Source organism: Panthera leo, chromosome B3 (assembly GCF_018350215.1).
Source record: "Panthera leo isolate Ple1 chromosome B3, P.leo_Ple1_pat1.1, whole genome shotgun sequence".
Classification (NCBI taxonomy): Eukaryota; Metazoa; Chordata; class Mammalia; order Carnivora; family Felidae; genus Panthera; species Panthera leo.
The window spans coordinates 32,028,228-32,040,725 of record NC_056684.1 but is presented as its reverse complement, the minus strand read 5'-3'; the positions used below and the strand labels follow the sequence as shown (position 1 = coordinate 32,040,725).

Here is a 12,498-nt window from a genome sequence, read left to right as displayed (position 1 = left end):
TGGTGCCAGAGGACAAGCCTGAGGCTGCTCTCAAAAGGGGAGGTCCGGATTTCTGTGGTTTTTTTTTTTTTTTTTTTCATAAGCCTTTCCAGGAAGTGAGATTCATTTCTTAGGGCTGAAGAAGTAAAAGGCCCCTTCTCTGGGGTCCCTGGGGTTTGGGCTGGACCACTGGAGCAGAAAGCAGGGCTGGGCTCCCGGGGCGAAAGCCCAGGCCAGGCCTCCAGGCCCAGTTCCTTCTGTTTCCTTCCTTTGTGCTGGTGGAGAACAGTGACCCGGTGTAACAAGAAGGGGAGCTGACAGGGGCTCCTGAATGTGATCAGAACCCCCACCCTGCCCCTCAGGAGGTTGTTTGCAGCACCAGCTCTGACACACCCATCCCCTCTCTTTCCCGGCAAACTTCTACCCTAAAGAGGAACAGAGTGCCCAGCACCTGCCCCAGGGTCTTTGAAACCCTTGGCAGGAAGGGGAACTGTGGGTGGTTCAAGTGTACCTTGAGGGTGTGTCAGCCTCCAAACCCTCGTCCTTGCCCGGGGGGGCAGCAGGGAAATGGCCTCTGGGAGCCCCCTAGCCCACCCCCGTGCCCCCACTTCTCTCCAATACATTGTAAACAGCACATTTATTGGTGGTTTGCAAACCTCTGGTAAAAAGCACAGAACAGCAGGGCTCTCCAACATGCTGCCCTGGGCCCCAGCCCGTCAAGCATGCAAGACGGAGCTGGCGGATTAGTCAAGACGTCTTCAGGAGCAGGGCCGGCGGCAGAGCAGGCCCCACGCTTTTCCATCCCCACCACCCAGCAGCCTGGGCCTAGGCTGCAACCAGGAAGGCAGGCCCAGCCCAACCCCCAAATCCCCGCCATGCAGTGACCTCTTGATGGCTGCCTTCCTTCTCCCCAACTCCACGTCTCTGATCCCCACTCTGGAGCTGGACCTGAGCCACATGCTTTGCTCCTTCACACTGGGACCAAACAGTTATGGTCAAACTGTTTCTATGGGCCCTGCCTCTCCACTCAGGTAGCCAGCAGAGCGAAGCAGGCCTGGCTCTCTTGTCATCACACTGTGTACTCAGCTCAGGGCTGGGCACTCAGCAGGGGACCAGGACGGGCAAAGGCTTGTTCAGAAGACCACTGTAGGTGAGCAAGGCAGGGCAGCCTGACTTAGTCTCTCCCAGAGTCTGGTGTCTGCCAGCCTCCATTCACTGGCTCCTGGCTGAGGCTGAAACTTCTCAAGGCTTCAACAATCCAAGGTACAGCACCGGTGCCTCCTCCTCCCAGATGCCCCCCCCTGGCTTGATGCCAGACTTGGGGCTGGGCTATGGACAGTCAGCCAAGGCTGCTACTTCAGGGCTCTGAGGACAGCCTCCAGCTTCATGGCCACGGCCAGGTCGCCCTTCACCTTTAGCCGCCCACTCATGTAGGCCCCCAGGGGCCGCAGCTCCCTGCACAGAAGGGCCCGCAGGTCTGCTTCAGCCATCTCCACCACCACATCAGGGATGCCGTCAGGCACCCCGTGTCCTACCCTCCCGTGCCCTGTGCAGGGAAAGAAAACTGAGTATTAGTAGAGGGACAGCTATGCAGCAGGGGGAAGACGGGGTTAGCATGTCCCGCTGGGGGGAGTGGAAAGTAGTAAAGTGTGCGGGTTCTAAGTGTGTGTGACCACTCAGGGCTTTAGCTTCTAAACTGGTGAAATAGGGATGCTGATCGTCCCGAAATCAGACGCTCGTGGTGAGAAGTAGCTGAGCTCACACACCGCAATGCTCAGCAGAGAGCCTGGCGTGCAGTGGGCCTGCACTATGTGTGGGGCTCTTGGTGTAGGAAGCTCGGCTGTCTAGGTTGTCCCGCTGGCCAGGACAGGGCAGGGAGACAAAGGCCCAGATAATCGCTGTCTGCGCGTGGGGTCTGAGCCCCCGACTAAACTGTTGGCAGGAGCAGGGGGCAATTTAAAAAAGGACCACCGGGGTGGGAGGTGGGTGTGAAGGAGAGGGCGGGGAAGGTGGTGGCACCTGTAGTGAGGTCGAGGAAGTAGATGCTCTGGGTCCCGCTGGGCAGGAGGACGTTGAACTGGTAGCAGGCCCCAACCTGGCTGACCAGGGCCTCCGAAAGGAAGGGCTGCAGGGCCGTCAGCAGCCCCTCGGCCACAGGCTGCTTCGGGCTGGGCCCGGCGCCGCCGTGAGGGGCAGGCAGCTCGACTTCGCTCACCATCTCCAAGGTGTCCGCTGGGCGTGGCCAACAGGATTGGGGAAGGAGGCAGAGAGAAGAAAGTCAGTGTGTTGCCAAGGTCAGGACCAGTGTCACCTCTGTACCTCTCGTGGCAGTTTCCTCTTATATGCCCTTCAGGCCTGAGTTCAGCTTCCTCCTCTAAGAAGTAGCCCTTACGTTTTCAGCCTTAATCCCCAGAGCCTGTTTCTCAGCTACTCCAGCCCTGAGAGTCAAATTCTTTCCCAGGTGCGGTCACTTCCTGCCACAGAGGCTCCCGAAGGCCTCTACACACTCAGGTCCCTGGGCTCTTCTTGCTGCTTAGCTCAGTCTGCTTCACCAGCGGGGCTGGCTGAGCAGCTGGGCAGGGGTGCACTGCACACAGGTGCCGAACTCCGTAAGGGAACAAGCGGCAAAGCCGCGCCTGGGCAGGACACCAAGCTGAGAGCCTGGCTGAGCGCCGCCCAGTTCCTCCCCCGGGGCTCCTCACCTGGCCCTGGGGGTGGGGCACCTCCTGCCCCCGAGGACAGGCCTCCTCCCAGGAAGTGGAGGGCCAGCTGCTGGAGGGTGCTGTCTAGGCTGGACCCCGCTGGGCTGTCCTGGGGTGGCTGGAGCACAGCCTCCACTGCCAGTTCCACTCGGTCCACCTCCAGCCCCCAGGCCCTGGTCACATCGTTGATTTCCAGCTGGAAAAAAGCGTGGGGAGAGATGGAATTAAATCAACAAGCTTTCTGGGAGCACCTTTTTTTTTGGCCCAGAGGCCCCACAGCCTCCCGGGACAACTCCCTATGGGCCAAGCTCCTCCAGGGGACACAGGATGAGAGCCGTTACAACCCAGCAGTGCGCAGCTGGTGGTGAGCAACCTGGTGAGGTCCAGGGAGGGAGCATGGGTGCTGGTTGGAGGGGAGTCAAGCCGGTGAAAGGGCCTAAGGGAAAGGAGGGCTGCAATGTTATGATTTGTAAGAAATATACATTTGATCATTTAAATCATCAAAATATTTCTATACATTTGGCCTGGTCCTGGCTCACAGCTCCTACAACCCTGGGAACTGCCTGTGAGAAAAGTGATAAAGGTGTCTTTGGTTCTGACAGCAAAGGTGATTTTGGACCCCACCCAAAGGTGGGGGCTGGCTGCCAGGAGGACCAACTATGTGACTGGAGAATTGGAACTTTCAGTCCTCAGAAGCCTCCATAAAATCCCCAAGAGGACTGGGTTCCAGAGCTCCCAGGCTGGTGAACACCAGGAGGGTGGTAAGAATGGTGTGTCTGGGGAGGCCGTGGAAGCTCCATGCCCCTTCCCCAGACCTCACTCCGTGTATCTCTTTGGCCGTTGATTCATATATCTTATCGTATCTTTTAATAAACTGGCAAACATTAAGTGTTTCCCAGAGTTCTGGGAGCCGCTCTAGCAGAAGAACCCAGGAAGGTCACCCAGACTGGTCACCCAGGTCCAGTCTGTATCTGGTTGGTCATAAGCACCGTAACGGCCTGGGGCTTATGACTGGCATCTTTAGTGGGGAGTGGGGGGCAGTCTTGTGGGACTGAGCCCTCAACCCATGGGGTCTGATGATGCTGTCTCCCGGTAGATAGTGTCAGAATTGAGCTGAATTCTTGGGCATTCTACTGGTGTCTAAAAATTGCTTGGTGTAGTGTGGGGGGAACCCCCCTTCCCCCACATTGGAAATGGGCCCGGGAACCCCAAAAGAAGGACTCTTCCAGGCAATGGGAACAGGATGTGCAAAAGCCCAGACTGGAGAACCTGGAATGTTTGAGGAGGTGTGAGTAACCATAGGTGCATTAGGCTGGACCATCAGGTGTGGGCTGGGAGACTGGAGATAGCTGAGGGCTCAGGGTGGATTGCTCCGGTTCACTTGGATTTATTCTGACACGCAAGGAGCCCCAGAGAGGAGTTTAGCAGGGAGGTGATAGACTTGCTTGTTGGGAAGATCCTCCTGGCTGCTGTGTGGACACTGGATTGAAGGGGGCTGAAGGTGGAGGCATGGAGTCCAGGTAAGACATTGTTTCAAATTGCAGGCAGAAGTGATTCGGATCTGGTGTCAGGCAGAGATGTGGCTGTGCAGCCAAGGTACACAGAGGACAGAGCACAACTCTGGAAACTATATAAAGCTACAGCAAGACACTAAAGAAGCAACCAGTAAGCTTGATGGCTGCCTGGATGTGCAATGAGGGAAGGCAGTGAGGAGTCAGATTTCTGGTGTGGGCTCCCGTGTGGATCGTGAGTGTAGGTGTTCACCTAGACAGCAGGCACAGAGGGAGACACAGATTTGGAGGTGGCTAGGGGAGGGATGATAACTATGGAAGAGCCAACTGTCCAACAGGGGATAAACTGGGGATAAATAGGGTCCCGGGCACAGGAGTAGGGCTAGAGCAGAGGATTGTAAATAGTGTCCAGAGGTAGCACGAAGCCCGGGTGGACGAGCTCTCCCAGGCCGTCCCAGACAAGAGGAGGCCAACGCCAGAAACTTGGAAACTGAAGGGCAGGAGAACAAGGAGTAACGCAGTGAGCTGGAAGCAAGGAGGACAAGCAGACTGTGGAATAGTGGAAGCCAAGGGAAACAGAGGGTCTGAGAGTGAGAGGAGGAGGGTCCACAGAGTGAAAGGCTACTGCCAGGTGAAGCGAGCATAGGACTGAGAAACGCCCCCAGAGCTAGCAGAAGGGGCTATCTCTTTTAGGGGCCTGGAGGAAGCCTAAACTGAGGACCGGCTGCTGAAGGGCAGGGGAGAGGCAGGTGGGAGCCAGTAAGGGCTGGGGTGGTGGATGAGCCTTTGCCCACACAGAAAGGAGAGGAGGACTAGCGGAGGCAGGAGCTGAGCCCTGGGCCCAGAGCACTGCCCTGGCAGGGCGGAGTCTCTGAGGAAGCTGGCAGTGAAGCAGGGAAAATAGCACCTATGTAGAGGAGGTAGAAGGGGTGACGCTGGAGGTGCTGAAAGGGCTCTTGTCCTGGAGCATCTGCCCCTCCCCGCCCCCGGCCCCAGGAGCAAGAGGCGAGGCTGTGGCAGAGGGACAAGGGGTGGGTGGGTGGTGAAGGGGAAGCAATCGGCCTGCAGGAAGAGTGAGCAAGCAGCTAAGGGAGGGCCTGGCAAGGGACAGTGGGGAGCGTGCACCCCTCCAGGGGAGAAGTAGGCAAAAAGGCGAGTGGGAATGAGACATTTATGCCTGACCCAGGGCTTTGGGGAGGCATGCTGGGTTTCTCGGGATTTCGTTTTAACCACAGGCCCTGACCCTACTCTACCAGGCGCCAACTCAGTCTGGGCAACAGGCCCTAAATGACTAACATCCTGGTGTGGGACTGACTCCCCCAAACTGCTTCTCTTTGGCTTTGTTGCACAACATGCCTGGCTTTCTGGCTTCTTCCCCTACCCTGCTCCTGACAGCAATGACTGAGATCAGTTTTCTCCTCTGAAAAGCACGTTAAAATGGCATGTGGTTTCATAAATAAAAATTGTTCTCAATTGTAGAAGATGGAGGTGTGGGGGGTGAGAGGGCAGGTGATCTGGCTCTAGGCCAGCTCTGCCCTTGACTGTGACTCTTAGAAGGCATCTCAAATTGTTTCTGAGCCCTGGGCGCCTGGGTGGCCCAGTCACTTAAGCGTCTGACTTTGGCTCAGGTCGTGATCTCGGGGTCTGTGAGTTCAAGCCGCACATTGGGCTCTGTGCTGACAGCTCAGAGCCTGCAGCCTGCTTCGGTTTCTGTGTCTCCCTCTCTCTGTCCCTCCCATGCTCATGCTCTCTCTCTCAAAAATAAACATCAAAAAAAAAAAAAAAAAAAGTTTCTGAGCCTTTAGTTTCCTCCCTCCAAAATAAAACAGTAATAATAGGCCCTCTCACAGCAAGATGTAAAGCAGAGCTACGCTTGGGCAGGCAAAGGGGCTTGTAAACTAGAAAATGCTCTGCATGTGACAGCTGCAGTCACCATCGCAGTAGGATTTCCCGAGGAGTTTCACTCACGTGGTTGATTCACTTCCTGAAGGGATTGGCATTACCCCACCCCTCCTGTCCTCTCACCCCAAGTCTCCGGGGTAAAACAGAGCCAAGGGGAACAAGGGGAAACCTCATCCACGGTCCACTGGGACACGGGACAAAGCACAAGGTAAGCATGGGGAGCAGGGGACGTGCTGCCACATGTGTATTCACTTCCACCCCATCTTGTCATAGAAGGGACATGAGGGGAATTCTGGTATAGATAATTACTCACACATGGAGAAGAGGCAGGAAAAAGGTCCCCAGGTCCCGACGTCCCTTTGTTCTGTCCTGAACAAGGAACACAAGGCCCCCAAAATGCACATGCTGCACACGAGCACAGAAGTCCCCAGAAGGTGACTGGCAGGAGGCCTGCTCCTTTCACCTTCCCGCCTGCCTGTGAGGCGCAGTGTGGTCATGGCAGTGCCCGCAGGGCATGGCAGGGTAAAACCCCAGCAGTGAGGCAGGACCCAGGAATCTCTGGCAGGCCACTCCCCTCCAGGGCCCCTTTGCCTCTTTAAGATGGGCTCGCCCAAGACCACTCTGGTCTGCACCCGTCTTCTGTTCCTCAACTCACAGTCCCACCCAGACCACTGGCTCTTCAAAAGTTAGGACATATGGTAAACTGAGGCCCAGAGCGATCCGGTGCTTTGCTCAAAGTGCCCTGGCAGGCAGAGCCAGGCCCACGTGCCCACCACTGACCTCTACCGTGTGAGAGCTGCCTACCAGGAGCTGGTCGCTGATCTTGAGCTTCTCCATCTGGATCTCCCGCAGAGGCCTCTTGAGCAGGGCCTTGGTCATGGCATTCTGGGCTGTCATGCGCGTGGCTGTGTTCAGGTCCTTCACAGTCATCACAGATAGTACCGGGTCCCAGATGCGAAACTGGACGTCGGCCCCCACAGACAGCACAGCCCCATCCTTAGAGGCCAACTATTGGGGGAGGACGTGAGACAGGGGACACTCAAAGGGCTGGGGCTGCAGGTAGGTCAGGCCCACTGAGACCACCCAGCTTGACCCACCCGCATGGGACCTAGCTCCTGAAGGGGAAAATCATGTCGCCAAGTGCATGGTGTTAGGTACACGAAGCAAGGATATCCTTCCAACCTCCATCCTTGACTTTCTGGTCACTCCCCCGACCCCACCCCTGATGGCTACTCGTACACCAAGGTACCGCTCCCACAATACATTCTGCACAAGCCCCCACTCCCTCTGTCAAGGGGAGCCGAGAAGCCCCTCACCTTGCAGGGAGGGACATTGAAAGCTCGTGTCCTCAAGTCCACCCGCTGAAAGGAGTCAATGAAGGGCAGGAGCAGAACCATGCCAGGCCCTTGAGGGGTGCGGATCCTGCCCAGTCGAAACACTATCATCCGCTCATAGGTGGGCACAATCTGTTCACGAGAGCGAGGGAAAGGGGTGAAAATGCTGAGTGTAGGCAGGCAACAATGTCCGGCAGGGTCCCTCCCTCGCCTCTCTCTTCCCTTGCTTTGGCTGGTGTCAGTTATCCTTAGATCTTTTTAGAAGAGAAAACCAAGGCTCTGAGAGGTTAAATGCCTTACTCAAAAATCTCAGAGCCCCCGAATGAAACAGGCAAGATTTGGATGTAGTTCTGAATGACTCCAACCCCAAGCAAAGGGCTTTCCCAATTTCAGAAGTAAATATGTCCAAATTGAGAAATGAAGGCCCAGAGAGGCAAAGTGACTTGCCTAAGGTCACACAGTAGTTGTTTCAGTGGCAGTTTTAGGACCAGGATTTAGGACCTTCTAAGGCTTCCTTCCAGACCACACCAAACCCAAAGGCTTTCCAGAAAAGTTGACTATTATTGCCTAGGGTCACACAAAGAGCAAGGCCTTCCTGGGCTTCCACCTTCACTGCAGCTCTCAGATGTGATCCTTAACTACAGTTCATCTTTTTCCCCTCTACACCAGCCCTGTTGAGAACCAGGCCTGAATTCCGACTACTCATTACCTGCTGAGCCAAGTTGAGTGTTTTTCATTTCAGATTTTAGCCTGACCCAAAGAAAGGAATGTATGGCAAAGATATCTGTGTGTACCATAAAGCCAGTGTCCAGACCCCAGGACTTGGGAAATTGGGAAGGCTTGATGACCATTTACTGGCACCCAGTATGACTTTGGGCAAGTCTGAGCCTCACTTTCCTCATCTGAAAGATGCAAATGAACCATCCTTGACTAGCCCATTTCATCGGGGTGTGATAATGTAATATTTAGAGGAAGTGGATAGAGGATGGGGAATTCATCTAACAACACCAAAGGTTTCAGTGCAGCCCAACCACCCTGAGGGTAACCCGGCCAGCCTTACCTTCAAGGCAAACCAGCCGGAAACAGGGAAGGTAATCAGCAGCAGCAAGAACCCCAGGAAACTGATGAGGCCATGGCAGAGGTAGGAAGGCCAGCTCTGGGGCGCATCTGGGGACAAGAGAGCAGAGGCGGTCAAGGAACGCCAACTGGTTCTGGCAGGATAGCGGCAGGCTGAATGAACTTGGTCAAGGGCACCTTTTGCCCACCTCCAACCACCCCCCCTTCACCAGCTCTTTCCTTTTCAGGGCTCTCCGTTGCCTAATACTCCCGTATCTTTAACCAGATGCTAGTTAAGGATGTTCCCTCCTCCCACACATCAAAACTAATCTGTCTGAGTCCCGCTTCCACAAGGCCTAGTCTCTGCTAGGCAACAGCCATTAGATGTGAGAAGCCATCCATGTGACGCTCTCCTCTCTGGGTATCTGGACCAATTCCCTTGTCTGATATAGCCTGCTATCTATGTGAAGCACAGAGCCAGGGGCACCTGGGCATCTGTACACACTGTGCTGGGTTGAACTGAATGCTGGTGGTATAAAACATTCCTCCTCTACCATCAGCCCCAGAAGCGTGCTTTCAGGGCCTCCTTTTGCAGATAATACCTTAGCCTAAAGGGATAAAGCACTAATGGCTCAACAGGAGCCATGGATGACAGGGAAGATGTTCTTCTCTCTTCTCAGGCTCACCATGCACCCCCTTTAATGCCCTAAGGACTACTGAATGCTTCACTTGAAGCAGCTTCGGATAGGGTGTGGGAACTAGGAAGATAGGCTCATCTGAGACAGAGGCCCTGGCCCCTGGAGAACCAAGAGCCCAGAATGAAAAGTGGAGCTGAGAAAGCCCCAGAATCTAGGATGGTTATCCTCTGCTCTCCTTCCCATGCCAAGGCTGGACAAGAGGCAGACGGGAGCCTCTGCTCAGACCTCCCAGGAACACCATGCCCTCTGGGCTCTCCAGGCCCCAGGATACTGCCTGGCTCTGACCCCTGTGGCTACTGCAGGAAAGAAACCCTGGGATAGGGTCAGCTATCATTACAGGAGGGTTTGGTTTTCAGACTGAGGCATGTGGGATCTGATCACGGGGGGGGGGGGGGGGGGGGGGGGGGGGGGGGGGCTAAGGGAAACACTCAAGGCTCTGGAGCAAAAGAGGACCAAAGCTGACACAACAGGCAGCTGAAGGCCTGCCTTTTTCTCCTGTCGCTATCCATCAGGAAACAGGTAGATGCTTAAGCTCAGGGCATCCAGAAGTAGTCACTGGGATGAAGATTCTGCCATTTCTCTGCCACCAAGTGCCCTTAGTGAGCTGGTGACCTCCTATGCCTAGACCCCGGGTTCTTTCTGGTCAAAATGGGGATTTGAAATCCCTTCCCAGGCTTAAAGGGCTGATAAGAGCCGAGAGGAGAAATCAGGGGGTGAGGCCTGTTAGAAAATAAGACGGCTCCGGGGCAACAGCCCAGCAGCCCTACGTGGCGGGGGGACGGAGGAGCGCTAGCATCCCAACGCCCGGTCCAGGCCCTTCTCCACATCGTGGCCACTCTGTGCCTCCTCTTAGGGTGCGAGGGCACCAGACCGGCTGACTCCAGAGGGTGCCGGCCGGTCCCCGCCCCGGGTCCGCTGTGCTGGGCGGCCACTCACCGGCCCCCGGCCCCACGCCGCCCCGCTCCGGGGACAAGCAGCCCTTCTGCGAGCCCAGGAAGCCGAAGCTCGACTGCTGGAAACGGTCAAAGTCCCCCAAAGGCAGCGCCCGGTACCCGGACCTGCCGAGCATGGCTCCTGACTGGGGCACGCCCCGCGCCCCCGCGCGGTGCCCGGCAAGCGCAGCCGGCCGCTCCCCAAGCCCGCCCCCGGCAGGCCGCCGCTTCCGGTTTCACGGGCCGCGACGCAGGAGGAGGCGGCTAGCTCGGCCGCGTTCCGGCCGTCGCACAGCGCCCCCTGCGCCGGGAGGACCGAACCCGCTGGAGGCCTGCCTCTCCGCTGGAGCCCTGCCTCTCCGCCCTCGCCAGGCCTTGGAAAAGGAGCAGGAAGGCAAGGTGAACTCTGTGAGTGGGTTTTCAGAAGCCGAAGTTTAAAACTCCAGAATCAAGGAAATGCTACCAGCCTTCTCAGCACTCCCGCTGCAAACTCACATACTGAGGTGGCGGTGCGTGTGGGTGTGGGGGTGTCTTATCTAGAATTAGGGTTTCTTAAGGGTCTGGTCAGCAAGCAGTGCTGTGTCGCCACAGCCCAGCAAGCAGTGCTCGGCACAGAATGGATCTCAGACTTGTTGAATGAAGCCGTAACCAGCTTGTTGTGGTCCAGGTGTGGCAGGAGGGCCTGAACTTTGGCACAAAAAGAGAAATTTCATGTGCAGACCTCAGGGAGGAAGAAGGGGGAGAGCATAAACCACCCTGGGGCAGGCCCTCCAGAGAGAGCATCACAGAGGTCCAGAAATGGCACACCCCTTGATCCAGAGGTAACTTGCCACTCCATGGCTCAAGAAAATCCAAATGCAAATGGTGAATTTACTCTGAGAAGCACTGATTTTCAACTTGGTGTTGGGGCGGGGTGTCTTTCAAAGTGAGCAAAGAGGAGGCTCAGTTGAGTAAGCATCCGGCTTCAGCTCAGGTCATGATCTTGAGGTTCATGGGTTCCGGCCCCACACTGGACTCTGCGCTGACAGCTCAGAGCCCGGAGCCTGCTTCAGATTCTGTGCATGTGTCTCCCTGGGCCCCTCCCCGACTCACACTCTGTCTCTCTCTCTCTCTCTCTCTCAAAAATAAATAAACATTAAAAAAAGAGTGAGCAAAGAAATTAATACAACTTTCTTTGTCTCAGCCACATGCCAGTCCTGCCTCCTCAGGCCCTTCACACCCCAGCCATAGCCATGTCCCTTCTGCAGATGCTGCTTCACCATCTTTGGCTTGTCCTAGTTTGATGGCCTGATTCTAAAGCCCTGGTGGGTACTGATCAGGCTGAAGGTTAGGGTAGGCCCCTGAGGCCTCTCACATAGTCCCTAGGAAGTTGGGTCTCCCCGCCATTCCCTTTCCCCCACACGCCCCAGATGATAAGCTTTACAAGAGCAAGATCCTGTCACCATCCCTAGTCTGCTCCAAGCTGGAACTGAGCACAGAATTGTACACAGCAGGTGGCACAGTGGTTGGGATGGTTTGATGTTTGAAAGCCAGGGCCCTTGACCCAGTGAGGAGTTGTGCTTTCTCCCCTCACCAGCTGGGACCTGGCACGCTTCTCCTTTGGCCAAGAGCTGATTTGCTCTCTCCTCACTGTCTTCCCCTTGCCAGCCTGCCACCACTGCCTCAGACTCACCAGCCTTTCCAATTGCCACCCAAGGCATCATCCTGTCCCCCTCATCTCCACTCAGTGTCCTCCCAGTGTCTCTAACTCAGATCCCTCCTTTGCATCCCACAGCCATTGTCCTAGATCAGGCCACCTGTCCCGGTTGTCAGAGTGCCCATCCCAGCATCCATGTTGGGTCATGTTCCTGGGTTCTAAACTCACTCTTGTTGCTCACAGAACTGGTCCATCTCCTTGGCTCTGATGCTGCCCATGGGTCCCCTCTTAAATCTGAACATGACTCAAAGAGGCTCTCCTGTGTCAAACCTCCATGCCTTTGCACGTGCTGTTCAAGTGTTCCCCCAGCCCCTAAGTCCTGGCGACTACCCACCCTCCTTCCCCGTTCCTTCAAGTGCCAGCCGAGGATCTCCTTTCCAGCCAGTCCCACTAGTGTATGAAAACTTCTGTTTGGGTAACTGCTCTTCCACTAGACCTGGGGTTCTCCCGAAGCAGGGCCACCTGTGGCTCATCTCTGTCCCCACCCCCTTGGCCCTCCCTCAAAGCCGAGGGAGGGCGCTGCCTCCTTTCCAGCTCAGATCTGCTACATTCCCTTACCCCCAGGTCAGCCAACCGTCTTCTCCTCTCCTCCTCCATCCGTCCTCCGGCTCTGGGCGTGTCTTCAAATCCCCCAAGTCGGCCTCTCCGCCCCTAGAGCCGCCCCTCCGCCCCTAGAACCGCCCCTCCG

The 12,498-nt window shown here is 56.2% G+C and overlaps 1 protein-coding gene across 2 annotated transcripts; it reads right to left on the bottom strand.

The window, feature by feature from the left end:
- Positions 1-601: 601 nt before the first annotated feature.
- On the bottom strand, positions 602-12,423 carry STOML1 (stomatin like 1). Of its 2 annotated transcripts, none has more exons than XM_042941445.1 (7): positions 12,369-12,423; positions 8,489-8,595; positions 7,411-7,560; positions 6,899-7,102; positions 2,682-2,877; positions 1,999-2,211; positions 602-1,525 (listed from the first exon to the last, which is right to left on the bottom strand). In XM_042941445.1, the coding sequence occupies exons 3-7, from the start codon at positions 7,537-7,539 to the stop codon at positions 1,332-1,334; spliced, it is 936 nt and encodes a 311-aa protein (XP_042797379.1). In that variant the 5' UTR covers positions 7,540-7,560; positions 8,489-8,595; positions 12,369-12,423; the 3' UTR covers positions 602-1,331. The 2 variants fall into 2 exon arrangements, with proteins under 2 accessions (XP_042797379.1, XP_042797378.1); XM_042941444.1 differs by lacking the exon at positions 12,369-12,423 and adding an exon at positions 10,119-10,320.
- Between the last annotated feature and the right edge of the window lie 75 nt (positions 12,424-12,498).